The following is a 26,684-nucleotide window of genomic DNA, read 5'->3' on the forward strand; positions in this document are numbered from 1 at the left end:
TATCCATAATTTAATGCAGAATATTGTGGCTACTTGTGTAGCCATAATATTGTGTATATACATGTGCAAGCTTCTGTTCTGTTTTAAATAGGGATACAAAGAGGGCCCATCAAGTTGAGGAATAGAAATGAAGTAGACATTGTCAATGATTGAGGAAAGTCATACTGATGTTGGTCTTCTATCAACTTTTACATCTAGTTTCACCCATGTTTAAGCTTTGTAAATGATGGGATCCATTGCTGTACCATTCTATTCGCACCATGATGTAGTGCTGTATTAAAGCAAACACAGTAATCATATGATACAAGTATATCAAGCTTTATTGATCATTGCACGCATTCAAATCGTGTAATGCAGATTTATTTTTGTACAACTCAGTAGTGCAACTCGTGCAATGGTAAAAGTTGTTCAAGTGTTTTAACTTCTAATCAAAACTGCCCGTTGTGTACATTGTGTACAGCACTCAAAGCTTTTTAGAAAGTCAGCAGCCCATGTACATAACATGTCACTTGTCAAAACAAAGACGTCAGACACTGGCAAATGTATATGGTGGACATTCCAGTTGAAAAGATTTGTTTAATGTGATAGTGCAGCGATGCAGTGGTGACCCTGCAGCACTGCCCATGAACCTCCTGTACATAGAAAACGTAATACAAGTAGAACAAAACAAACATTAGGGGAGGGTCATCACATGTATACATTATGCCAGAGCTATTCTTAGGTAAGCACGGGTGTCGCACACCTTAACATAGCTGATCTACAATCTCAGTGCGTTGTGAGCTTCTAGATCAGCGATTTTCAGCTTGTATTGCTTGCAGCTTGAGCTGCCATTTTGGGTGTGCGCCACCCACGTCCAACCAAGTATAAATCAGACTCATTACGATTCAATAAAATGCAAATGGTAGAATGTTCCAGAAATATTTGCCACTCAACTCTTAATGTTCAACTCTAGCAGTACTGCATTTCTGAATTAAAATTACTTTAGAGTGTACAAAATTCTCATAATTTGGTGACACACAAAGACAAGTCCCTGCAGCCCATTCATATTCCATCTTAATGGATGAGAAGGGAAGAGGATATGCACACCTCAAAGAAAAGAGCAAAGTCTTGAATACACAGATTCGATGTGTCGGGGCATATTTCTACAATACTCCCATTCCATTTAGGCAGCTCGCAGACGTCGCCAGATGTTGGCCCGTCCTTTGCAGTGCAGCTCTACAATCCAGTAGAAAAACAAGGAGGCAAGATCATTCAACACTTTGGTGAACTAAAGCTATCCAGTCTGATTATAGTCATCTTGTGTGGCTCAACAAAGCAGTTTTATAGAGAGCTGATAACATTAACGGAGGATGCAAGATGTAAACTTAACTGGACAAAATAAAAACACAGGTGATGTGTTCGTCAGAACAGAAGTGGAAAGAACTGTTATGGTCATACGAGACTTTTTTGTAATGCCTCTTGCTTTTTGTTTCTTAATTTTCCAAGAGTGTTAACCCCTGAGCACTGTCCTGTTATCACAAACAAGAACAAAGAAAAATAGAAAATATATTTCAATCTTCAGAAGAGAAGACTTTGAGATCACTAAAGAAATCTCAGGGCAGTGCTTCAGATTGGTCTTGCTCTGTCAACACCAAAAATATCAATCTTGGTCCAAGCATGTCACGGTCTCGTCTTGATCTCTGGCAAGGGTCTCATTTCTTGACACACGTATTGTCAGGTTTCCTCTTTATTCTCATAATACTTCTGTCAGTGACTGGAGTGGGTGAAGGTTTTCCTCTGTAGGAGTATGCATTATAGCTTAAAGGTTGGCAATGTTCTGTGGCACTAACCAGGCTGTCAAGGACTGTTCGTCTAGACCACACTAAATGTGACAAAGTCCAACTCAAAATATGTACAACATACATACATACCAGTTCTGAACTGGGTCAAGATCAAGTGGAAACAAACCAAGACCAGTCCAAGATGAAGCATTACTGAGCCCAATGATGCGTAGTCATTTCTTATGACGACTGTAAATATGAATTACACAGCATTATACAACCAACTCCTTGATCACCACTTGAACAAATCGAGCTAGGGGTTTAAAGAATATGCCCAAACCAGTGACATGGAAAGAATGAGAAGGAATTAGTTGAGTGCAAAAGTCTGTGCTTTCATAATAAACTTTTAAATATCATTTCTGGTTGTGACAGGTTACAGGACATGGAAAAACTCAAAAGTTGCATTGCCCATTTTGGGAAGTACCACATTTGGTCAATGTGAACCTGTCTCAGGTTCACATTGACCAAATGTGGTTCTGTGGATGTTGTGGTCTTTCTCCGTTTTAACCATAGACGGAATACACACAGATGCCGCATTGGCCACGAGATTGTACATCAATGTGGGCAACATATTAGCAGGGCAACTTGCCCGAGTTACCATGTACAAAATGTATTTTGGTATGAAAACCGACAGCTTTCATTAAATCAACCAGATGGGAATTCAGCCAGTTGCAATTAATTTAATTGTGGAGAGACCACATGCTTACATGCATAAATATTGGCACGGCTTGCCCCTGCCAATACAGAAGCTGTGTTGCCGCATAGCTCCTGTGAACAGCAGCGGCGAATGCGGTATCCACATCATGTACTATGGTTTCAACTACCTTTGGTCTTGACACAGTTAGAACGGGTTGCGACTCTGAGATTCATCAGACACAGACAGGGTTATTACACACCACTTAGAGAAACAGTGGTTAAGAGGGAAAACCTCGACCAATACACCATCTTCTTGGATACCGTGTGTTCCCACAGCCCTTGCACACTGCCACCTCGACAAACAAAATCGACCAAATTGTCTTTTTTCATCTTTTATCAAATCTTTCACTCTGAATATCAGAGGAGAAACAAACTTAAACGATCAAAATTCAAGGTGAAAACTGTCTCTGGGGATAAAACTTTCCTGTACTTGCCAGCCACTGCTTTTACATTTATGAATGCCACAGCTTAGCATGGCCCCTTCTGACCATTAAAGAAGAGAGGAGAAAAAAAAGTTGGGGTGGAGGGCAGAATAAAGCTAGTTACACTTTGTTGCGAGCAGGTGTCGTACACCAAAAATAGCAGATCTACAAGCGCACAATATGTTGAGAGCTTGAAGAGCCGCGCAACAAGGGGTAGTAGGGACATGAGCTTAAAATGCACAAAATGGGAGACTTGCAGTTCCTTCAGGGTAGGACGTGAACCTGGGGTGAATGAGTGGTATGCTATGTATCGTGCACGTGACTGAGACTTTGGGGGTGAAGTTGCTGCCATTTCTGTTGCTCCTGTACTGCAAGCTGCTGGCACTGGTCTGATGTTGACAGGATGTTGCTCAACGGCGACACACAGTTTGCTGGAATGATCAAGCCTGTTAAAGTAAAGTAAAAAGAATAAGCAATTACTGACATGATTTTCCTGTCATTGGATATGATGCATTGAAATTAGGGCTGGGCAAATATCAATGTTGTAATCATATTGTCGCAGTACGATATGTGGTACAGTACTTTTGAACTGTGAAAATAGCCAATCTACAAGCTCACAATGAGTTTGTAAATTAGATATTTCCACTTTATATTTCTTTATGTAAATAAAATAAGGCTTAAGACCAGTAAAAGACAACACTTATGCCTCATCACAATATATCCAAAATACCAAACATTGTTGAGGAAAACATTTTTAAACTTAATACTATACGTTCAAATCTGTCTATAGTCTTATACCATGACATTGAGGAACCAGCACAGCTAAAGAATGTAATTTATTTATTATTTAAATATTTCAAAATGTCTGGCCTTTAACTTACCAACTATCCTCTGTCCGTCTTCTGATCGAAGGCGAACAATCTGCATCTTCACATTGGTTCCGCTGACCGACGCGAGCACGCCCTCTACTTTGGTCCACACGCTGAGCACTGAGCCACACAGGACGAAGTACGTCCGACACCGAAGACCAATGTCGCAGTGTAGACCCATCGACGCCTTCTTACAGTGTCCTCGCCTGGGGGGGGGGGGGGGGGGGGGAGGGGGCACAGGAATGCTTCATTTTATCCCTGTTGTATGTTAACCACACAGATACATAGTACAAGCACAGACATTTATGTTAAGTGACTGACATAAGGGGCCATGACACTTTCCTGCCATGCATTTCTACGGTAAAAGGGTTAGAGGAGCACCCTTGTTGACGAAAGGTTGCCGGTTCGATTCTCCGGACGGGCAGGAAAAATCTGGGTCAGGAAGTGATTGGTCATCACTCACCCAGCACCGCTGAAGTGCCCTTGAGCAAGGCACTGAACCCCCAACTGCTCCAGTGGAGCTGCTTAGTGGCCAACAGTACTGTACTGGTCAGCTCCCAGGTTTTAATGTGCGTGTCTGTCTGTCTGTGTGTTTCTTTGTGCAGGGCGTTGCTGAAAATGAGCACTTGCGATCAGCTACTACCCTTGGTAACTAAAGGGGGGAAAAATGAAATCCAAAGCATTCCACTGCTGGACTAAATGGATTTGTCAACAAAAATGTTAATGGTATTTTTTTTAATCCTTACCACAACTAGCTTCAGCTAGGCAATGTGTGTGTGCGATTAATGCAGGTGACTGTGTTCGAACAAAGCAATTGTTGATACAACTTCATAGGTTCAAAAGTTGCTGGCATCACTAAAGGCTTTCGTGGGAGCACTCCAACCATGATGTCCAAAGTGCTTTTCTGCTCATAAAATAAAGACTTCTGTGAGTACATACCAATATGCATGAGAGCAGATCGTTGCAGAGGACTTGTACTGGTCCATCCAGTGTTGCTTTGCATCATCTGACAAGACCTAAGAAAGGATCAAAGTTTAAATAATCACCTCATATAAAAAGTTTAACCCAGCACACATTTATGATGTCAACACTTGACATTTGTATTACCTTTTTACACTTCTTCTTGATGTCTGCGTATGCCTCCAGTTTGAGTTGTTTGCCCGTGTTGGGCCGATGCACCAGGAACAACCTCTTCTTGGTGTTCACCTCCTTCACCAGTATGGCTGTCTTCTTGTTGTTCCTCACCTAAAAACACACGTTTGATTTGGTGTAACGTTTACATTCCTGCTAAAGTTAAAGACCTTTGAGACGTGCAAGAGACTGTTGTACATTTACATTCAGTGATATGTATGTCTATCTGCACTGTGTTGCTCCTGTGGTCCATAACATAACGTCACACTGATGACAGTGTTATCTGGTCAATATTTCAGTCTTAAGGGGAATCCGACTCATTTTCAATTACATTTATATACACCACACCTTATTAAATACTCTTTATCTTGCCCAATAGGCTGCGTCATTCACGGAAATGGTGAATCTCACTTCCAGCTGAAACCATGCGACTTTTTCAGCCAATTGATTTCCATTATCCATGACTTGTGAAATGTGATATACAACCATATAGGCCATTATAAACAACCATATAGGCCATTATAAACAACATGACTTGAAGTTCAAGTCCTGCTGCTTCAGCTGGAAGTGAGATTCCCCATTCTGATGAATGAGGCAGACTAGAGGGCGGGCCTAAGAGTACACCTTCCGTATGTCACTGATCACATGATCCCAACAATCCATTATCCAGTTCAAGGCAACATAGACAGAAGAGTGTGTCTTTTTCTTATATCCACACAACTCTAAGGTATATAGAGAGAAACAGACATAGTTGTATGTTGAAAATGAGTGGTATTCCCCTTTAATCATAGCTACATGCCAACAACGCATTAGCAGCCCAATGTAGCCAAATGAAAAATGTGAATCTGAGCTAAAGTTCTTTAGAATCTTTTATCATTTTGATATTGACTGTAGCCGAGCACCAACAGCCAAGGAGGCAGCCAGAGGAAGCAAACCTGCTCTTCATTTATGAGGGGAGACTTGTTGCATTTCCCAGAAATTGACACGGTCATCCCACTCCCATATGAATAGTGTCAATGTAGAGGCAGAACCTCATTTTTAGTGTTGATTCCTTCTCCAACCTACACTTTTTCATTCTCTGACTCAGTTGTGTTGTCTTCAACTAAAATTATTGTATAATATATTACTTTATAGCCCACTATAAAATATATAACCAAAGCGACAGCAACAGCAATGTGCATTTCCCCCCACACACACAAACCACCCATATTCCACAATACAGTCCACTTCCCCGCCCCCATTTACCACTGGTACTACTGCCAAATGATCTGTACCAATTGTTTTTGAATGGTTCTTCCATGACAAACCAATTATTCTTACATAATGATTGTATTTGACAAAATTGCTAGATCCTAATTCCAAATACATCAAGTCATGGTACCAGATCTCAAGGTAAGTATATGCTGAAGGTGTCTGAAACCAATACTAAGCTGGGAGATACTGCCTTCAGGGTGTATGCGCTCCATGTATATGGAATGAATGTCAAGAAAAGTTTAAGTTATGTCCTTGTTTATTTTGCTATTTTTAGCCGACCTTGTATTGGAACTCGGAAGGCCTTGGTATGCACCTGCTAAGTGTAATATATGGTTGTTTTTTGTGTTTTGTATCTTTGTAAAATCATTGTTATAAATGTTCCTTCTTGTACACAGGGCACCATTGAAAAAGAGATCTTGGTCTCAATGGATTCCCCTGAAATAAAGGTTTCAATCAATGGAAGCTTTTAGTATGCAAAACAGACCACACCTGAAACATACTGCCCAGTGCTTTGCATTTTAATGGCTTATCCAATAACCATGATGAACCCATACAAGGTTTACGCAAAAGACTGACCCCACCTGAAAACACTCTAGACCTGGAGAAAACATCACAAATAAAAACCAAATAAAAAATCCTATATGAAATCAACCGTTAGTAAGTGCTCTTGGGAAGTGGAACCAGCCTCCTGCTTATGTAGCTTGAGGCGAGGCTTGATGTACAAGTGCTTCCCTCAGCCATGATATACTGTACAAGCACACCCCCCTGGACATGACGTTAGTACCCGTATGCCACAGGGACTTGCCCCATATCAAAATGTTGATACTAGGTTCCTATCAGGGAGGCACCGGGTCCAATGTTTGTAGTCTTTGACTTGACCCCACCGAGGAATTGATCCATGGGCAATCATCATGGACACTCCAACCCAATGCCAGTGAGCTGGTTAACAAATGAACTGTACATGTACACGAAAGAACAGTGAGTGTACCTGTATATAAAATCCATCATCTGATCCACTCTGTTCTGCCCAGGCATGGGTGGCTTCTTCCCACGACATTCCCCTTTCCACACTTACCTGATAAAACAGTTAAGGGTATTAAAAATCAACGCAGAGATTGTTTCAAAGCATTCAATTCATTGCAGATATTTTCTCCTAAGCAAAAAACGAATAAAAGGGCAACATTCTGCAGATTTCAGACGTATATGAAATGACATACAGTGTAGAGCTCAACGTGTCCTGCTGTGGTATAGCCTGGTGTTAGGAATCTTTTGCAATCCACCTTTTGTACCTTCTCATCACCCGATCCCAGATCTAGTACAAGACAAGGAAGTTGTCCATCCATGTCAATATAAGCAAACATTTAATTGTGAAAATGTCACCTACAAGCTCACATCACCACCATTACAGATTAAAAAATTAATGGATGGTTTAATTAAGTTAACTATTAGTCTTGCATACGCATACACACACACACACACACACACACACACACACACACACACACACACACACATATATATAGAGAGTGGCAACTCAGTAGGCGGTCCTGCATAACTTCAGGGTATGATAATGTCACACGCATACCCTCCCGTTGCAACAGTTTTGAATTAACAATCAACTGATCTCACCTAGAATGCCCATGTCATATCTGCCGTTCCTCTTGGCCTCCTGAATAACGGCTGCCAGCGTGTCAGAGAAGTACTGGAACAAGGAATTCTGTTGCTGGACCTCCATGCCCAGGATACGGTTCAGGAACTTCCCGATGTTGTTGTAGTCTGGAAGAGCAAGAATGCACACAAACTCATTCAAAGCAATGTTCTCACATTGTTTCCCCCCCCCCACCCTCCCAGGGGGTTGAGCATAACCACTCAACCCTAGCGTCTAGGGAAAGGAAGTATAGCATCATAAAGTATTGATAGGGTTGAAGTGGCCATTTTGTGGCCCCTACGATAAGTACGATCAATAATAAAGCCAGCTCTCTCATGGCTCCACATGCTTCCATCAAAGAAATTACACCCGTGTGAACTGAGTGGTGCACCCCCCCCCCCCCCTCTCTCTCTCTCCCTCATTAGCAGGCAACATTGCAGCACTATCACTCCCTGTTTCTGCCGCCCCCTACTGGTACCCTATAGTCATATACTGGTGCTCATGACCACATGGGTACATACCCTAGTACCACATGGGTACATAGGATGTACACGGACATTGCTGGTTGTAGGAGTCAGGTTGCACCACTCAAAAACTGGTCAAATTAAAATCACTTTATATACACACACACACGCACACAACAGGAATTAACTGGTCATTACTTTATACAAATGCAGAGAGCACAAGTTTTCTGTTCAATCAATGCTCATCATTTTAGGCCTTGTGACAATCAAATTATTGCACAATGTAACTTTCATTTGTAAAGAAAGTTTATTACCTTTGTCCACAGACAGGACTCCTGATTTATCCTCCACATTTATGAGACCCACTCCAATTAATCCAATTTGGATTTCTATAAACAAAACAAAAAAGACAAAATCTTATGAGTTGAACATCATAAACCATCCATCTAGTAGTCACAAAACAATAATTTTACCAATATCTTTGTAGTGCATCTAACACTGTAAGCAACATGTTATATGTCTGAAAATATTGAGACAAATACCTTTGAAAAAATCCCCTTCAAATTCTGATGGTGGAGGCACTAACGGAGTATCAAGTTTTACGATGGACTTCATGACAATTTCCAGCGCATTTCTGCCATACTGTGGTAAGAGATGGTCAGTCACCACACAATCAAAACATTATTCATCTCAAGGTGAAAATGAACAGAGACATTTATGCTTCAAATTGCGTACTTTGTTATCGAAATTGAATCTGCTGAGGTCTCTCGTTTCTGTAGCTCTTCTGTCGCCATGGGTAAGAGCACCCTGTTACAAAGGGCAAAATACTATCAATAATTTGCATTTAGTTCAAATACAAAGCTTCAGACATTCTTTTTCGTCCCAATATATTATAGATATCCAATATATTACCAGGCTTTCTAGTCGTTTTGCAACAATGGATGCAAATCTCTGCTCTCCTGCCAGCTCTGATATGAGGAAGATGTATTCAGGAGCAGTGACCTGGTTTGACCTGTGTGTCCTCCCTGAGAGAACAGAAACAACATCATGTTAGACAGGCCAACATACATACTGGGACCATTAGCAAGGAATATCACCTCTAATACTAAGCATGTGTTGTATGGAGAATATAGGTTGCTACCCTCAGGAAGGAGATATGGTGTACCAGCATACAATAAGGTCAGACTAAAGAGGTCCTTTGTCTACCAGTCGACCTTGAGGCTTAATCAGTAGATGTAGTAGCCACAGGATAATCTAAGCAGTGGATATTGCTCATGTCTTTATGTATGTAAATTGTCTTGTTCTTTGTGTTTGTATATGTGTTTCTGCATACTTGGCTGCTGTGTCGCAAGACAAATTTCAGTGTGAACTGACAATAAAGTACTATATCATATGTATCATATCATTAGGACTGCAACATTCATTGAACTAATCAATTAAATTGAATACAAAAACAGATAATTTAGTTAATATTAATTAATAGATAAATAATAGATCCCTATTTTGGCATGTCATATGCAAACAATTTAAAAGATTAGTGAAAATAGCAGATCTTCAAGCTCAGATATATTCAAAATCTTTACGGTATATAAAAAAGGGCTCGTCATTAATCGATTACTTGAAATAAAAAAATATATACACATTTTTAAACCCGCTGCTCGAATATTTGATTAATTGAACAACTAGTAAACACTCGATTGTTGCAGCCCTAGCCTAGAAAGACCACACAATTTGCTATAGTCGAGTGGTTAGAGAAAAGGTCTACTGACCAAACTGTTGAATGGCTCTGTCTGCACTCCAAGGAAGTTCCAGAGTCATGTGGACTCTCCGCCGCTGGTTCTTGACTCTGCGGTCAGCCTGCAAGGATATACCCGAGCTGGCCGCCTCCGAGATGATTGCTATGTTCTGGGTGAAAGAAAGAAAGACATTTGTTCCTCCTCAAAACATTGCCACTACAATTTATCATTTATCATTCTTCTTCAGTCAGTGAGTCACCAAATGACTCAACCACTTCACCCTGGTGTCCCCATTTTGGACAGCGTCATTATAGGCAAAAATTAACAAATTCCAAATTAAAAACAAAAAGCAACTGTACAAGCTCAAGACACGCATGACAAAGCGTTGAGCTTGTAAATTGGCTATATTCACTATTCATCACACAACGAACTACATACAAGTGGTTCATGTCTTCGTTTTACCCTTTCTACTCCTATATTAAATATTAACCTTCTCTCCGTCCATGAATCGTTGCTTCTCTGTCAGATTGAGGATTTCCACAGGCACATCCAGCTCAGAGCGCGACTCGTAGGAGATGCTTCCATCGTCGTTGCTGACCACGCGGCCCTTACGACCAGTCATCTGAAACACAGAGCAAATGACCACTTAGCAACATTGAGTCTCTGTAGTGGCCAAATCCTCGTTGCAGTTGGGCAGAAACATTTGTTTAAAATATTAAAATAAATAACCTGTGTTCCAATGGATACACAATTTAGTTACAAGCTCTTGCCAATACTTTATTGGTTATATTTGATAAAATCCCACAGACAGAATTGTTTCTCAATAGCATATCTATAGCTTGTAGATATGCTATAAGTCAAGGCGTTATATTGTGACACGTTGAGAGCTTGTAAATCGACAACACTATGAAGAAGTAGGCCATTCACTTGCCCGACAGCAAGGAAATATGAAGATTGGCCACAGAGTGGTGACCAGATATTAGTACTTACCTCTGCCACATTTTCTGGTCCTCCCAGTTCATCGATGAGCTCGTCCAGAGTGTTGGGAGGCAAATCCTGGGCTAGCTTCTCAAGCCTTTCTAGGAGATCTTTCTTCATTAGCTGGGCGTCCTCCACGGCATCCTGGCTCGTCAGGCAAGAGTCCTGACTCTCTGCTTTTACTAATCGACAAACAAAAAAGAAAAATTGGTCACATTTGTAAATAACACGCTCTGTGTCAGAGCACACCCCGGGTGCTCCATTTCTCTGGTCATTTGGAAAGCACTGCCCTCTGGAAGCATTCAGACTGCACGGCACGCGGAACGCTTCGATTGAAAATCTGGGTTATATGAGTAACTGATCACTTGTGACAACAGTGACAGAGGAAGTCATTGCAAAATGCATTGGGGCTTATTGTCTAGTGTACTCTAAATTCAAACAAGCATCGAGGTGTAACTAAACAGCTTACAATCATGGTTGTACATGGGATGAATCAATGTTCATAGGGGTTTGTAACTCGACTTCATAAACCCCCTTCCTTTTTTTGAATATTGTTGTTAGTTTTCATGTCATGATTTTGAATTGAATACCCAGGACTGGAATGGAAACAAGACCGCAAGGAGATATCCTTTTAGACTAAGTGTTTGACTGTACTCTCATACTCTGTACCGTTTACATTCTTGCCTAATAAAGTATTCAATCAATCCAATTCTGACCTATGGCGGGTGTGCTTGGGGGGATGAGGGCGGAGGCAGTGAAAGCAGGTCTGGTTGAGCCCAGTCCAGACGCTAGCAAGGCACTTTGAATGGAGTCTGGATCGATGCTCTTCCGTCTCGTCTTGCTCTTCTGCTTCTTTTTCCGTTTCTTTGGTTCTTTTCTGATGAGCCATGGATCTAAGCACAATGGACAAAATAAAATGTGACAGTCACAGTAATAAATGTGATATATTAGTATTAAAGTTCTTTTCACAATTGGTTAACGTTAAAAATATAAGAAAAACGCAATTAAAGCGTTAATCGCAATTATTTGTGTAAATGTGTAATTGTTAAAGCCCTATGCATCTAGTGTCTTCGCAGGGAAATAGTAGATCTACAAGCTTTTGGGTGCGTTTTAAGGTTGTACTTTTAGATCTGCCATTTTCCGGCGAAGGTTTTCCCTCAGAATATGGATCCTGCATGGGTTTTAAGAGGTTAAGTGACTAACCATCTTCCTCATCGTCGGTGGACTCGTCTCTGAAGGGATTGAAGTCGTCGTCCTCTACCGAGCTGGCGGACTTGAAGCTGTCGTCGCTCTCTCCGTCTTTATCAGACTCTTTGTCCGACTCGGACTGGCTGTCCGAGCTGCTTCCAGACAGGCCTCCGTGCCTGCGAGGCTTCTTGGTCACCTGCTTCTTAACTTCTGGACCTGGAGTAGTGAGGAGAGATTAATAAACATTGCATAGAAGAAAAGTCCCAAAAGCCCTCTGAAAGGTTTGCAGGTTTCTTTCTTCATCATAATTGCACTCTATAACTAAACTTAACAACTTAAGGAGTATTAAGTTGGTGGCAAATGAGAAACTTACAAACTGTATGGAAAAGAAGACCATATTAGGAATGAAAAACATTTTTTTTTTAAAGAAAGAAAAAATAATACATCGACTTGAGGACAAACTTATATATATTTTAAACGAGATTTTTCAAATTCTCCAACCACTTAAACCCTGTCATTCCGATTTTGGGCATGGCACTACAGGCAAACATATGGCAGGGCTGCCAGTACAAGCTCACAACACGTGATGCAATGCATTGCCAGTTTGTAAATGGGCCACACAACACCATCGTACGACAATGTACAATTTAGGTTTAATTGAATAAAGATGGTGGTGGAGAAATATATATACGTATACCGGTAGATGCTTTGATCTGGAATGATTTGACAAATGGGCTAGTACAAAATGTTATAAGTTCGTTGGCAAAAAAATAATAAAAATTATGTGTAACAGAAGTCACCGCCGACAGTACCTTTCCTTTTATTGCCCTTCTGTTGAGCTGCAGTTTCGCTGGGCGAAGGGGTCTTCTTTACAGAGAGGTCAATACCCAGCAGACTGAAGAGCTTCTGTCTGTCAGGAGCTGGGAAATGCTTCTCAACCAAAGACTGCAGCACACCTCTTAAAAAAAGAAAGAATGGGTGTTTAGTGTACCACTACACTTGCCACTTTACAGATAGGACTGTCATGATTACAAGTTTAAGTTGACAATTAATCGTCTGTTTGTCACACAAATAATTGAGATGAATGATTTTAGTGTTTTTTGCATTGTACTTGGCAACAACTTTTAGGCTTCGTAATCACAAATTGCACAGCACAGGTATGACAAATAACTAAAATATACAAAGAAATCGCAGAGACATTTCATATATTTTTCTTTCCCAAAAATGTGTTTTAAGCATGTAGATCTGCTATTTCTGCTATTTTAGATTTTTTTTAGATCTGAAATAATTGTGATTACCGGTAGACGATTACGACAGGCCTAAGACCTTTAGTCGTTTTAACACATTACATCCGTAGGACGTCTGGAAACATCATAGGGAATCCAATCGAGGGATGCATTGGACGTGTGTACACGTCCTAGCACATCCTCAATGATGCGAGAGAAGAATATTCTGAATTGTTTCCTTTTTTTTTTTTAATCAGTCGGACCACCGTACGGCCACCGTACTTTGCTCACTACAGTCATATTAGCTTCCCGTTGACTTGCTGTTAGCGCAGCAGAAAGAAAAATAATGCCTCGTCTCTCCTAATCCAGGGCGCTCTCCGTGGTTTTGATCTGATGGATATACTAGCGCTTCATTTCTGCTCCTCATCCGCCTCTCGATCAAAATATGGACGCTTTTTGGAGCTTCTAGCGATATAGCGGCGGGGGGGGGGGTTCAGAGTAAATGCGGCCATGTCTTTCCGGCAGCCCAGAGCTCCTATTTTGAAGTAATCCCGGGAATGATTGTGTTAATGTAGAGCTCCTTACTTTGCTGTGGAAACAAAGTCGTTGAGCTCTCCACCGCCTTCTTCCAGGGCCTCAAGTGTCCGTGCCTCTCCCGTCGACTGGAGACCAATGACCACACACTGAAAAAACAAACAAAAAAACATTTAATTATTCACTGTCATCATGGAAAGCAGATGCTAATGAACCCACATTTTAGATTTACCGTGATCTTAGTCTAATAACTTAACTAAACCGTGCCTTCCCTATTTTGGGCAGTGATTATGAATAGAAAAGACAGCACTCCATACAGGAGAGGATGTCCAGGCAGTGATTGAAGAGAAAATCTGATTATTTCCAGGACAAAGCTCACCTTTCCATTTTGAACTTCCTCTCTTGCCAGCTGGACGACTCTGCGAACCTTAGAGGCAATGCAGAGGTATTTGAAGAACCTCTGGTGAGCCGACCAGAACTGGCCCCACATTGACTTTTTCATGCGCTGCTCTGCGTCCATCAGATTGGCAGCCTGCTGAAACTTCTCTCGCGCGCTCACCCACTGAAAAGGAATAAAAACAAAAACACGACAAGTCAATACACTAGCTGCAAATAAGGGAAATAAAAGTACTTCCACAAGCTTATTAACCAATATAAATACTTTCACAAGCAAATTAACCATATAAAATTATTCAATTCAAATTCATTATTTTTCAAGAATAGTGAAAATACACGTTTACAACCCATCACAATGTGACACGTTGTGAACTTGTAGATCGGCTATTTGACGTACGACAAAGCGTATAGGGCTTAAGCAGTTAGCACGTTCTTACCAGGCGTACAGACTTGTTGTACATCTTGATGTATTGCTGAGTCAGAGGAACCTCCTCGATTTTGAAGGTCACACCTGTAAAACTCAACTGCCTTGCAATGTACATCCCCCTCAGCTTCATATCCATGGCAACAATCTCCATGGCACCGACACCCCTAAGAAACGGTCAGACAAAATATATCAGAATGCTTTCACCATAACAACAATCACCTTTTCAATACATTAGAGGAATGTGTCCCAACCCATTTCATTGTACACACACACCTGCGCTCAACGGCTTGGATGAAGTTGCTGAATTCTCTAAAGGGGGTTCCTTCTCCCCAGATGCCCAGTCGATTCATGTAGGCCATGTTTCGAGGTTCAGAGGCACCTGGATAGAGAAATAAAAGAGAAAGTTTGTGGTAGAGCCACTGAGCCAGTGAGTTGCAAGTTGTGAAGACTTGCAACCAAGAAAAAGTTTAAATCCAGCTACTGTCATGCCTCTTCTCAGCCCTCTACCTCAGGACATCTTTCCCCAAGTTGAAAGAGTAGATCAAATGCAATGACTTCCATTACAAAAACGTAACTTAAACAAGAATGATTCACGTCATAACTGCCAGGTGCAGTAAAAAGACTAATGGGTTTTATCTCCCATTGGCTTAGACGAGGATACGGCTTCATGTTGCAGCGTTCAGACTATGGGTTTTATCAGCTTAGTGGCGCTAGAGGCAGCCAATCATGAAGAAGTGTCCACTAGGCCCACACTAGTTTCAACATAGACAGTAGAGCCAGGTTAGACCTGGCTAAAAACATGATTTTTTTTGTGGCCTACTGGCAGTGTGCACACGACATCTGGGGCTGATTGGTCCAGCGGTGCGCAAGATTAGCTCAGACACAAAATGAGCTCACAGAAAGCTAGTCTCCCACAGAGCCACGCCATAAAAACGCACAGCACTACTATAATTTTACAATGACTTACTAACCTGTAGCACTAGCATACACAACCCGTGCCTTGGGAAGTTTGTTTTGCAGCTCCAGCACTGCAAGTCCAGTCTTGGTAGGTTTAGACGATCCAATTGGACAAACGTTTTTGGCTTTGTGACACTCGTCATAGACGATCTTAAAGACGACGGGTTAAAGAAAAACCATCAACATTTATGGAGAGAAATAACTATGGGTGTTCTTCTCAATTCTGTTACGAAGCGCAAAAATCCATTCATCTATGTACAACTAACAGACAGAAAGGATAGTGACATAACCAATTCAAACTATTTAAATGGACAATCAATGGACAAAGAAAAGAAAATAGGGCTTAAGTGGCTAATTGTTTTTTGAAAGGATACGACTCCATCAAAGTCCTCTCCACACCAGTGGAGCAGCTGTTGAAACCTCGTTTTGTATTTCCCCCCAGACTGGCTCTCTCCTATCAGTGACGAGTAGGTGGCGAAGATCACTCCTTTCTTCACACTCCCGTTGTGTTTGGAGGAGATCTTAACATACTTAAACTATACAATGAACAAGATGGGTAAATTAAATGTCAATTATCATTTTTAAGGCAGAAACATGTGTTTATTCAACTAGATCATATATTCTTTTTTTTTAAAGCAGTTTATTCAACTAGATTATATTACCTTGTTTAGCGAATTAACCTGAATATTCTTCGCTCCTATATCCCGTAGATCCCTTTCAGCATCATATTTCAAGTCGTTTGAAACGCTAAACCTGTATAAACAAGTCAAACAGAAAGGATACAAATGTCAACTGAAGTAGGGGGTAATCATTCCACATTTCATAGTGCATAGGTACAAAGACAAGTTTCACTCATTGTCTACTGTAAAGAAAGGCTGTTCTTACCAAAGCGATCTCTTCCGTCCTAAAAGATAATTCTCGTGGATGATCCCAGCAATGGTCCTTCCTTTGCCAACACCTGCTCCGTCACCGATCAGATAGGCAGCTCGGTCGCCGTTAGGGAGGAATGTCTCGTGTTGCTGCCATGGACAGACAAGGGCAAGAGTTTTTAGCTTTGGTGACTGAATGATATAAAGGGGATGAAGATTGACTGCAAAATAAAGATTTGCAAAGCCCGGGTGCATACGTTGGTGAGACATACAAACAGTCCTACAGTCTGCGGGTTAAAAATCACCCGTGCTGTGGGTTCAAAATCACATGTGACTCCCGACATGCATGGCGGGTTAAAACTAATCTGTGCTGCGGGTTAGAAATCACCCGTGGCTTCCTGTGATGTTAGGTTAGAGTTTGAAAAGGGTGTCTGACTGTTGGTTGTCTAACTAAACACAATTTGAAAATGCATTTTCTAACGTTATTGGGTTTCGAGATGGAAATAATAGCCACGTGCCAGTCATTAAGGTTGGGCAAGGATACTTGGTCATGTTATGATATAAGATACTTGGAAAAGGATTGTAATTATCTTACTATATATAGTAAAAGTAATGGTTACAAACAGAAATAAGTTGAATCCTCAGGTACTTAAGTATGACTTAATTATGGCAAGCTGCCAGTTGCCACTCTTAACAATTTTGGACGTGTACACGTCTTTTCTAATCAAACTGCAGGTGGCCTTGGATATATAATGTAGGTCTTTAGGGCTTTTTTATTGATATAAAACAAAACATTAAAATAGATTGTTTTTGTTGGCCTCTCCTTCTGCACCATACTCCTTGCTGTTTCGCACATGCGCGCTGCCGTTCACTTCCTTGTTTACGGGTCAGAAAGAATGGTTTTGACCAGATAGGCAATGTTCCGTCTTTATTTCTGACTTCAGCATACCTCTCGTTTGGAATATTAACGCTTCTAGAGAGACTTCAGCATGACCAGCGCACTGTAAGAATGGAACATTATATCTCCCGGTTTTTGGGGTGGAACAGAAGGCAGGGCTTTTCAGAGTAATATCTGCCATATCTGCTGGCACTCTAGCGCTTATATTTTGAAAGATGGTAACCCTAACCCTAGATGGTAATGAAGTCCTATGGCTGAAGGACAGCAAACGTTCACACGCCTGGCATAAATAGTATTTTACCTGAGCGGCATATGTGATGGCTTCCAGCTGCAAAGCAGACAGCCAACCTCGGTCCATGGTTTCTTCAGGGATAGAAAGTCTGTACCACACGTCGGGTGGGTTGACACTGGACAAGGAGCTGGTCTCCACCACAGGATCAGGATGCCGCTGGCCAATCTTTACTGGATGAACCAGGTCAAAAGATCAGGATATTGCCAAGTGGGCTCCCAAATAATTGGCAAAACACTTAAGTGATCACCTATCTGACCACTTAACAATGACTGCCGGGTTATGTGGTCAGATGGGTGGGCCTTATCGGCCGATCACGTTTGAGATACTCAAATGGCCCCTGGTCCTGAGTCGAGAACCACTGCAATGGGTCAATCACTGTGTGCTGCAATTCTTACATGATTAAGATTAATTACGCCAGAGTTATCCTTAGATGTGAGCATCAAAAATAGGAGATCTACAAGCTCATGTGGTGAACAGAATGTTAATACTAGAAATGTACTCTGTCGAGTTGCCAACTTGCTAAATCTTTTAGACCCGTTGGTGACCTTATACCAACCTTGAAACGTACCTTAGTTACGTCACCATAAACAGCCAATAAGGGACCACCATTCTTACCGACAAATACATACATACTAGGGATGTCGACGGGTAACCGGCTAGCCGCTGATAAGTATGCTTATAAGCTTTACGGTTAATTTGCATAATAATAAATGCGTGTTCGGATCTTAAATCCCTTTATTTTAGATCGTTTTTAGTAATAGTACAACATAAACATTACAGAGACTGTAGTTGTCACTGTACAATACTTTAAAACAGTTGTCATGTTGCACACATGCCTAAAATTGCTTCTCGTCAGCGAAAAGTCAACAAACAGAACACGGTGACATGCATGCTGATCTTCCTTAATAATAATAATAAAAAAGGCTTAGCCCATGCGTCCAGTGGCTTTATAGGTATAGGCTGCTCAGATCTAGACTGGACATATTTATGTTTTGGACTAAAATCGGCGGACCTCTGTACTAGACGCGCAGATGCATGCATGCAGATGCGTTTATTGATGATTAAGCCTACAACAATTTATTTATATTGTTAAATGTTGCTTTTGTTTGTCTTTTAAAAAAGGAGCATAAATAAATGTATATTTATATGTACCATTCATCTACCAACTTTAATTATGTAGCCTATACATGCATATTACATTTGGGGTAGCCTATTAAAAAAAAGAAAATCAACAACCGTTAATTAACCGGATAATGCCATCGGCTACCCGGCTGGCAAATTAACCGTTACCGACATCCGTACATACCGACAAAACTTAAGTCATCAAGAATGATGGTCCCTTATTCGCCCAATTTTATTTGGCCGGTGGACAACACCGTCATACCCAGCCGATCGCAGTACTTGCACGCTCTGCTTGCGCAGGTAACAAGTAAAAATGCTGAAATATGCTACCAATTAAAACATGGCTTCACAATTTTTGGGTATGGCATTATGGGCAAAGCATTCACAATGTTGTTGCAAGCCGAGCTTGTAGATTGACCATCCTCCCTGAGCAACACCATTATACCAAGTATAAATGACTTAAATTAAAAGCCAGTGTTGTTGTAATGGGCAAGTTGTCGTCACATCCCAAACAGAACTATTCGTGAATATAGCTGCATCACTGAACAGTAATAACATTTTTCAACCAAGTTCTAAGTTGACTCACGTTTCATTGGCAATTTTGGCATGTACTCTGTATCCGTTTCTATAAGTTGACTCACGTTTCATTGGCATGTACTCTGCATACGTTTCTGCAACACCCAACTCCTCTTCCTCTTCCTCCTCAGGCTCATCTTCCTCTTTCATCCCTGGGAGTTTCTGTGAGAAAAACGAGTGCTTTGTAGCATTTCAAATCGACCGACTGGTTAGAAACTGTTAACCAACTTTCCACCTGGCATCTCTACATTTTTTAATACTTTAATTGCAATTATTTCATATTACATTTCATGTTGCACAATACATGTTGCATCTTTATTGTTTATATATATATATATATATATATATATATACACACACATACATACACACACACCCATATATGTTACAAACACACTCTAAATAAAGTAAACAAAGACATGATTACACAAATGAAAGTCTGACATGAGTCCATTTATCTATATCAATTATGTGCAGGCATGTCATTGACCACACACACACACACACTTAAATGATAGCATTCCAGACTTACCAGGCTAGGTGAAAAGCTCTGTGGTTTCATGTCATCATTTACCCAGATGCGAGGAGAATCTTTACTCGAGACTTCCTTCTTTATACCATTGTTCATTTCCACTGAAAGTCCAAGAGAGCATACAGGTCTTAGAAATGCTAAGCTGTTGCTTAGCTTCACAAACTCTGGTACACGTGATTTCTGGAGTCATGTGATTAAGTTGACCATAGAGCCCCAACAGGTATATACAATTATACATAGTTAGTTACCTGATGAAGATCCGAGCAAGCGAAAAGTTGTAATTGCATTACATTTTTGCTCTAAGTGAAGGATTCTTTTGCTTTTCGTGGCTTGGCTAAACACAATGAATATCGCCCACTTATACTTAATAGTCGGCTGCTAAATGTATTTGAGAGAACAAATTCCTCCAGAGATGTTATAGCTGTGTCCGTTTAACTCACTATGGCCTGTGGCTGTCGCAGTAGCTACTGGCTGAGCGATGTCAGGTGGGGGCTTGAGCTTCATGAGTTCCATCAGACTGTTGCCCTTTAGACCGGTGCTCTTCAGATTTCTCATCCTAAGGAGGTCCTTCAGCTGGATCTGAGAAGAGAAGAACATTCGCTAATGGAGTGTAACCAAAGGCCACTTGCAATATTTCCGTATTTTTTAGTTTCCGAAATAAGCTTAGTAAACTTACCTGATCTGTGCCAGCTGTGGATACCGAAGGATTCATGGAGGCAGCGGAGGCCGACGACGAACCCCGTAGAGCCGAAGCGTTCACGTGCACCACCTTGGTCACAGTGATGGTGTGTTTTATGGGGTTGGATGATTGTTTTGTCACCACGGTTCCTAGCGAAGGTAACTGATTCAACTGATTTAAGACAAATGTGGTTGTAGATGGCTGAGGTTTGTGCTGTTATTATGGGAACACATAAAAAGGGAAAGAATTAAAATAGAAAAACGGCTCAAATCCATTGTTAATCACATGAAACACTAGCGTCCCTATTACTCGGCATGTGATTAATAGGCGAAAAAAATCTGATCTACAAGCTCACAACGCATCAAAATGCAAGCTTGTAGATGGGCTATTTTCACTACTGACATACAACGTATTATACATAGTTTAAGTGGTTAACATACCCTGATAGTAACTATGGGGTGTGGAGCCGCAGTCTCAGTCCTGACAGCTCCCAATGCCTCAGTCCCCAAACCAGCACCCAGGGCACTGATGGAGATAGACTAGGGGCAGACAATAAAAAACATTGTTAAACACGCCATAAAAGTTCTGCTAACTCAACATGGGGCCACAAGTGATAGTCACATTAACACTTCATTTTCTATGTAATTACAGACATTTGAGAGTGTGTGACTATGAGCTCCAAATACAGGCATCATACTTGCTGGGCTGAGGGGGTTTGTGCAACATCCTGAGATTCAATGTCGAATACATCGTTGGGGCAAATGCCGCTTTCACTTAACGCAGTCAGAAGTAAATCCTGTCCTGGATCCATCTGCAAAAGAAAAATATGTATGATTATCACTACCAACCTCACTATACTGTACATTTTATAGTGACAACATCAATGGGAATGTGATAAACACCAACTAGCCATCCTCCCAACAGCTTGATGATTAAACAAAGTTAAACTACAGTGATTGCAATAATACAAGAGTATTACAATCTTGACCTGGTCAAACCGTATTAAAGCTGAAGTCAGTAGATGCATGTCCAGCTATACGGGTGTCACATGTGGGAACAAACGACCGAATCAGTCTCTCAAATTCATTGTAAACACAACTTGGCGCAAATGAACAATACAAGGCTAAATAATAAAGAAGTTGGAAGAAATGTCAAGAAAATCACAGATAAAGTGAAGAGTAAACAGCTATAAAGGCAAGCTAAACGTTTGTTTTACATGATGCTCAAAGACACCAGCTCTCCAAATGAATGGTCGCCTAGATACCTAGATGTTATTAATAGTTGGCTCTACACAACTACTTTGTATTTACACAAGTTTAAAGGTCGCTACAATAAAGTGTTATAATAACGTTCAATTATCCTGGCTGGGACTGGGAGGGATGTGTCACCAGTCCAGCATCAAAGTGACCTAGACAGACCCAGGCGGCAGGGCAGGCGGGCACGTGTTTGCACTGAACAACTTCCTGCTCCGTGTGTGTGTGTGTGTGTGTCTCAAGTCGTTTCCCACCAGTTATTATTACATCATAACCCAACATAATAATTATTTAAATCATTGCCATCGTTGAAAAGGTAACCAACGCAGCACCGATGAGCCATAACATGATACATAACCAACCATCCATACACCAATGACACGACCCGGTAAATCGCGACCACCACGACACCGAAAACAAGAAGATTTGCAAGCTCACGACGTGCTGCGATGCGTTTGTTGATGTGCTGCTGTGTTCGGCTAGCGCCACCAATGACGAGGTTTATAATAAATAAATTCATGCTTATAATGATTGAGCTGTCCACCTTGATATGTGCTCATCCACAAACTGCCATGTCACAATAACAACAAACGTGGGTTTTAGACTTGGAACCACTAGCAACACTTCCCCTCATAAAAAACACGTCGCCCGTTCATCGTTCGTCCGTGTGTTAATTTAATTGACATGCTGGTTGTAATGTAGGTTCACTTGGCTAAAGCTAAATGCTAAATTAAAACGCTCCTATCAGCTCAAGAGTGAAACTTACCAATAGTTAAAGTTAACGACGGTTTAAACAGTTCTCATTAAACCCACAGTTCTCATTAAACCCAAGTTCTCACTGGAGCTTTATATTGTCGCCTGTTTAGAATTCCAAATCATAACGTTTAGCTACAACCATTAGGGCATGCTAGCTTGGCTAATTATCGCCGCATTGTTTTGATATTGTTGACGGTCACACGCTTATACACTCACTGTGTGTGTGGTTTAACAGCGCGGAGGATAGCTTAGCTCATTGCTAAAGCTAATGCTAAATGCTAGAGAAGGAGATGATAATGTAACCTCGCGTCACCAGAAAAAGGCACTGGTCAGTGTTGCCAGATGCCGTGAGAGAAATAAGCAAGAATATGAAAACAAGACCAAAAGAAGCAAAGATAATGCATGCATCTGCTATTTTCAATCAATAAATAAATGGAGAAAGAAAAATAAATGAATATTTTTTAAAACATTTTAACAATAAAATCTGATCTTGTATGGGGGTCCCTGCCCTGGCAAGCAGGCTGGCACAGAATATTTTCAGTTGGGGGGGGGGGGGGGTGTTAATGACATTAATTTGGGTGCAAACTCTGCAATAGATATTGGTTGGCCACCCATTTTACATTTGAGATCAGCCCAGGGAGTGACATTGCTGTGGGTACAAGCAGACATAAAAAAGCCTCTTCCAGCTTCTCAAAATTGAAGGCACAATTTTACCGAGATTCCTTGCGAGCGTGCGAAAGCTGTATTTGGCCAGTAGTCACTTAAGTGACAGCGAGAGACATGGATGAGTCGCTACTCGCTAGCCCCTCTCGGGACCCCCTGGGTCAGCTCATTCTATTAAATATTTTTTTATCCCACGATTTTATAACCCAGTTTTCTTTTTCACCCAGTGCCAATTATATAATGTAATCCTGGGCGCTACACTTCCTCTGCCAACCTGGGGGGGCAGCGGACTGACCTCATGCCTCCTTCTATGCATGAGGAGTCCAAGCTGCTTCTTTTCACCTGACAGAGGCGAATTTCCCCGGCCGGACGTAGCGCGTGGAAGGGACACGTTATTCCGACCAGTTCCTTTCCCCTCCATCAGGCGCCCAGGACCAGGATTACGGCATGTTTTTGTGAGGGTATCTACCCTAGGGGACACGGGGAGAACATGCAAACTCCACACAGAAAGGCCCCATCACCAACCCCTGCCTCGGGTATGGGCATTGATGACGCGGAGGAGGGAACACGCCGCCAGTGCCCACAGCGGGAATCGAACCCAGGACCTTCTAGTTGTGAGGCGACAACACTACCAACTGTGCCAACATAAATACCATCGGAAACGTCGTCTCTGCAGCGTTTGAGTGATTCTGATCACATTTCAAACTAAGCATATAAGAGCTATAGGATACAACGGAAACCGCTGAGAATTTTCCTTTGCCGCAGAAGCCGTTAAGTATTTTTAATCTGTGTTTGACCGATTGGTAGCTCTGATTCCTCTCTTCGTTCCTTGTTTATTGACATCCCATTGTACCGCCTTCAGCTGCGGGGTTGGCTAGCTTTGCGTCCCTACGTTCCTGCCTCTGATCTGCTCTGTCTTAGCTATAGCCACTAGCTAGCCAGCACAATGGGATGTCAATAAGGAAGTCAAGGAAGGAAGAGAGCATTTCAGAGCTGGCAATCGGTCAAACACAGATTAAAAATACTTAACGGCTTCTGAGGCAAAGGAAAGTTTGCAGCGGTTTCCGTTGTATCCTATAGCTCTTATATGCTTCTTTTGGGCCATTGGACCGGCACGAAGAAATCGCAGAAATGACGTTGACAACAGTATGTTCGTCTGTCTCCCATTATACGCTATATAGCTGGGACCGGACCCTTTGGGAAGTAAAGTTATCCAACTGTCAGAAACCTTACGTACCATTGGGTTCTGGCTAGAGAAGTCGCATGAGTGACATAACTTGGGCAGCGACACAGCGTGCCTTCAGCACTTCACTGCTTGATTTCCTGTCTTCAATGGAGACACATCCCTCCAATGAACTGCAGCAGCCTACAGAACTACAAGCAGATATACGCGACAAGGGGTGGCCGACGGCTGTGAGTGGCAGGAGTCTCTTCTTGGTTTTTAAACAGCTGGTGGATGGAAATGAAGCACCACCCACACTGCAACTTGCAGCGTCGGCCAGAAAAACGGAAACGCTTTGCAGACGCTGTAAATTGCAGCGTGGGTAGAGCTTTAAAAACCAGGAAGAGACTCCTACCGCTCACGGCATCTTGCCACCACTTGTCACGTATATCTGCTTGTGCCCTGTCCGGTGTTGCCGTCTGTGGGAGGTCCACATGTGCTTCAATGTTTACATCTGGATTCACGGAAGCAATGCAATTTTCCAAATCGCAGAGAAGATGGTTAGTCTTCTGGCTACACTGTGGTGAAAAGGCCCCATCCGGATGCTTGCAGGGGCCCAGGGGGCCTCAGGATTTTGAGCGACACTACTGGTCCCAGCCCCGGGACATTCTTTTGAGTCTTACTTCAACGACGACGTTAGAGTACAGTACTGAGTACAGTATTGCATGATTTGCATCCCAGGACCCCGGGAGGGTGACATGATTGCATCCTTATTTGCATCACTGATTTTAGAACCACTGGTTTAAACAATATTTAGGAAACATGCCCAAATCAGCAACACAAGAAACAGCCCAACGTCGCTTATAATAAGCAGACATGGCAACACTGCATTCTATATTCCCTGCTCTGATGCTGGGATCCGGTCTGGAGCCCCCCTACCGCATCCGGTCATTTAAACCCGTACAGAGACATGCACGCACACGAGCCAGTTCCGTATCCGCACCGGGGGAAAGATAGGTTTAGGTTCCCCCACAAGGACCCACAGCCTAGCCCTAGAGAAGCAGAGATGTCGCTCGTTTCTGTCTCCGTCGTGCTGCGGCGGGAAAACAGCGAATCTACAAGTGGCGGACGTCCGCGAAACGCACCGTGCCGTGAGCTTGCAGATCTGCACATCGTTCGCCGCGCGACACCGTCGCACGGACGACGTATGAATCTGGGGCATGTGGCTACGCGAGATTACGAAAGCGAAGCCTGGAGCCGTGTGTGTCCTCGGCTCGCTCGCAGCCAGACAGTCCCGATTAAATGAATTAAAAATGTGTCGAGATACGTACAATTACTAAAATACGTAAAATGTACTTTAGATTAAATAACAACAAACAGAATATCAATTAAAATACATATAGTGAACTCACTTGCCAGGTACACCGCGACCGCTGTGGGTCCCAGACAGTGTGTGTGTGTGTGTGTGTGTGTGTGTGTGTGTGTGTGATGGTGTTTGTTGTTCTGCTGCTCGCGAGTCGCTCCAGAGTCGAGACAGACTACCAGCACCAGCACGCCATGTTTTTTATCAAACGCTAAAGCCGCATGCCGGTCACGTGACGCACGCAGCCTGAACCCCGGAGCTCGCTCGCTGCCTTGCCTTGTGTTGTTGCTGCCTTGGCCGCTCGCGCTGCTACCCTTTTCACTTCACGTCCCGATCACCATCTCCATCGTCCCGAAGAAGAACGGCGACCACAGCGGCTCTCCTCCGCCGAGCACCGGCCGATCGCCTCCGCGGTGAAACCAAAGCGACCGAGATGTCATTTCGGCGCGCGTGTTTGTTATAAAAAAAACGACGAAGATTAAAAGCTAAAAAAAAATAAGACGAGGCGAGTTATCTGGTGTCACGTGACCGATTGAGGTCTTTTTAGGAAGTGACGACATGCGGGGCTTCTTCTTGTTGTTGGGGAAAGTGACCAGCAGGTTGCGTGGGTTTGCGCTTTCCAAATTCCCACGTGTCCCCAAAATCTAAAAAGTTACAAGTTGAACCTGGCCTGGCTGGCGTCCCTAGTCCCCACGTTTTTATTTTGGGCATGTCGTTATGAGTGATTTGATTATAAATTGGGTTTGAAATGCTAAAAGGATATGTGTGTGTGT

The 26,684-nt window shown here is 42.2% G+C and overlaps 1 protein-coding gene across 6 annotated transcripts; it reads right to left on the reverse strand.

The window, feature by feature from the left end:
* Nucleotides 1-302: 302 nt before the first annotated feature.
* Nucleotides 303-26,646, reverse strand: sbno1 (strawberry notch homolog 1). Of its 6 annotated transcripts, none has more exons than XM_080756172.1 (33): nucleotides 25,961-26,646; nucleotides 21,412-21,525; nucleotides 21,155-21,253; nucleotides 20,712-20,927; nucleotides 20,476-20,635; nucleotides 20,036-20,136; nucleotides 19,569-19,665; nucleotides 17,815-17,975; nucleotides 16,632-16,765; nucleotides 16,409-16,499; nucleotides 16,121-16,282; nucleotides 15,761-15,896; nucleotides 15,063-15,168; nucleotides 14,800-14,953; nucleotides 14,346-14,528; nucleotides 14,018-14,115; nucleotides 13,019-13,164; nucleotides 12,222-12,422; nucleotides 11,735-11,911; nucleotides 11,031-11,200; nucleotides 10,531-10,662; nucleotides 10,074-10,209; nucleotides 9,217-9,329; nucleotides 9,040-9,111; nucleotides 8,847-8,946; nucleotides 8,619-8,693; nucleotides 7,822-7,968; nucleotides 7,410-7,504; nucleotides 7,181-7,267; nucleotides 4,915-5,052; nucleotides 4,747-4,823; nucleotides 3,820-4,013; nucleotides 303-3,384 (listed from the first exon to the last, which is right to left on the reverse strand). In XM_080756172.1, exons 2-33 carry the CDS (start codon nucleotides 21,523-21,525, stop codon nucleotides 3,242-3,244), a joined length of 4,215 nt encoding a protein of 1,404 aa, XP_080612298.1. In that variant the 5' UTR covers nucleotides 25,961-26,646; the 3' UTR covers nucleotides 303-3,241. The 6 variants fall into 6 exon arrangements, with proteins under 6 accessions (XP_080612298.1, XP_080612300.1, XP_080612295.1 ...); XM_080756174.1 differs by having other exon boundaries at nucleotides 20,476-20,614; nucleotides 25,961-26,645; XM_080756169.1 differs by having other exon boundaries at nucleotides 19,569-19,683; nucleotides 25,961-26,645.
* Between the last annotated feature and the right edge of the window lie 38 nt (nucleotides 26,647-26,684).

This window comes from Protomyctophum bolini (assembly GCF_963924005.1).
Source record: "Protomyctophum bolini genome assembly, chromosome: 22".
Taxonomy (NCBI): domain Eukaryota; kingdom Metazoa; phylum Chordata; class Actinopteri; order Myctophiformes; family Myctophidae; genus Protomyctophum; species Protomyctophum bolini.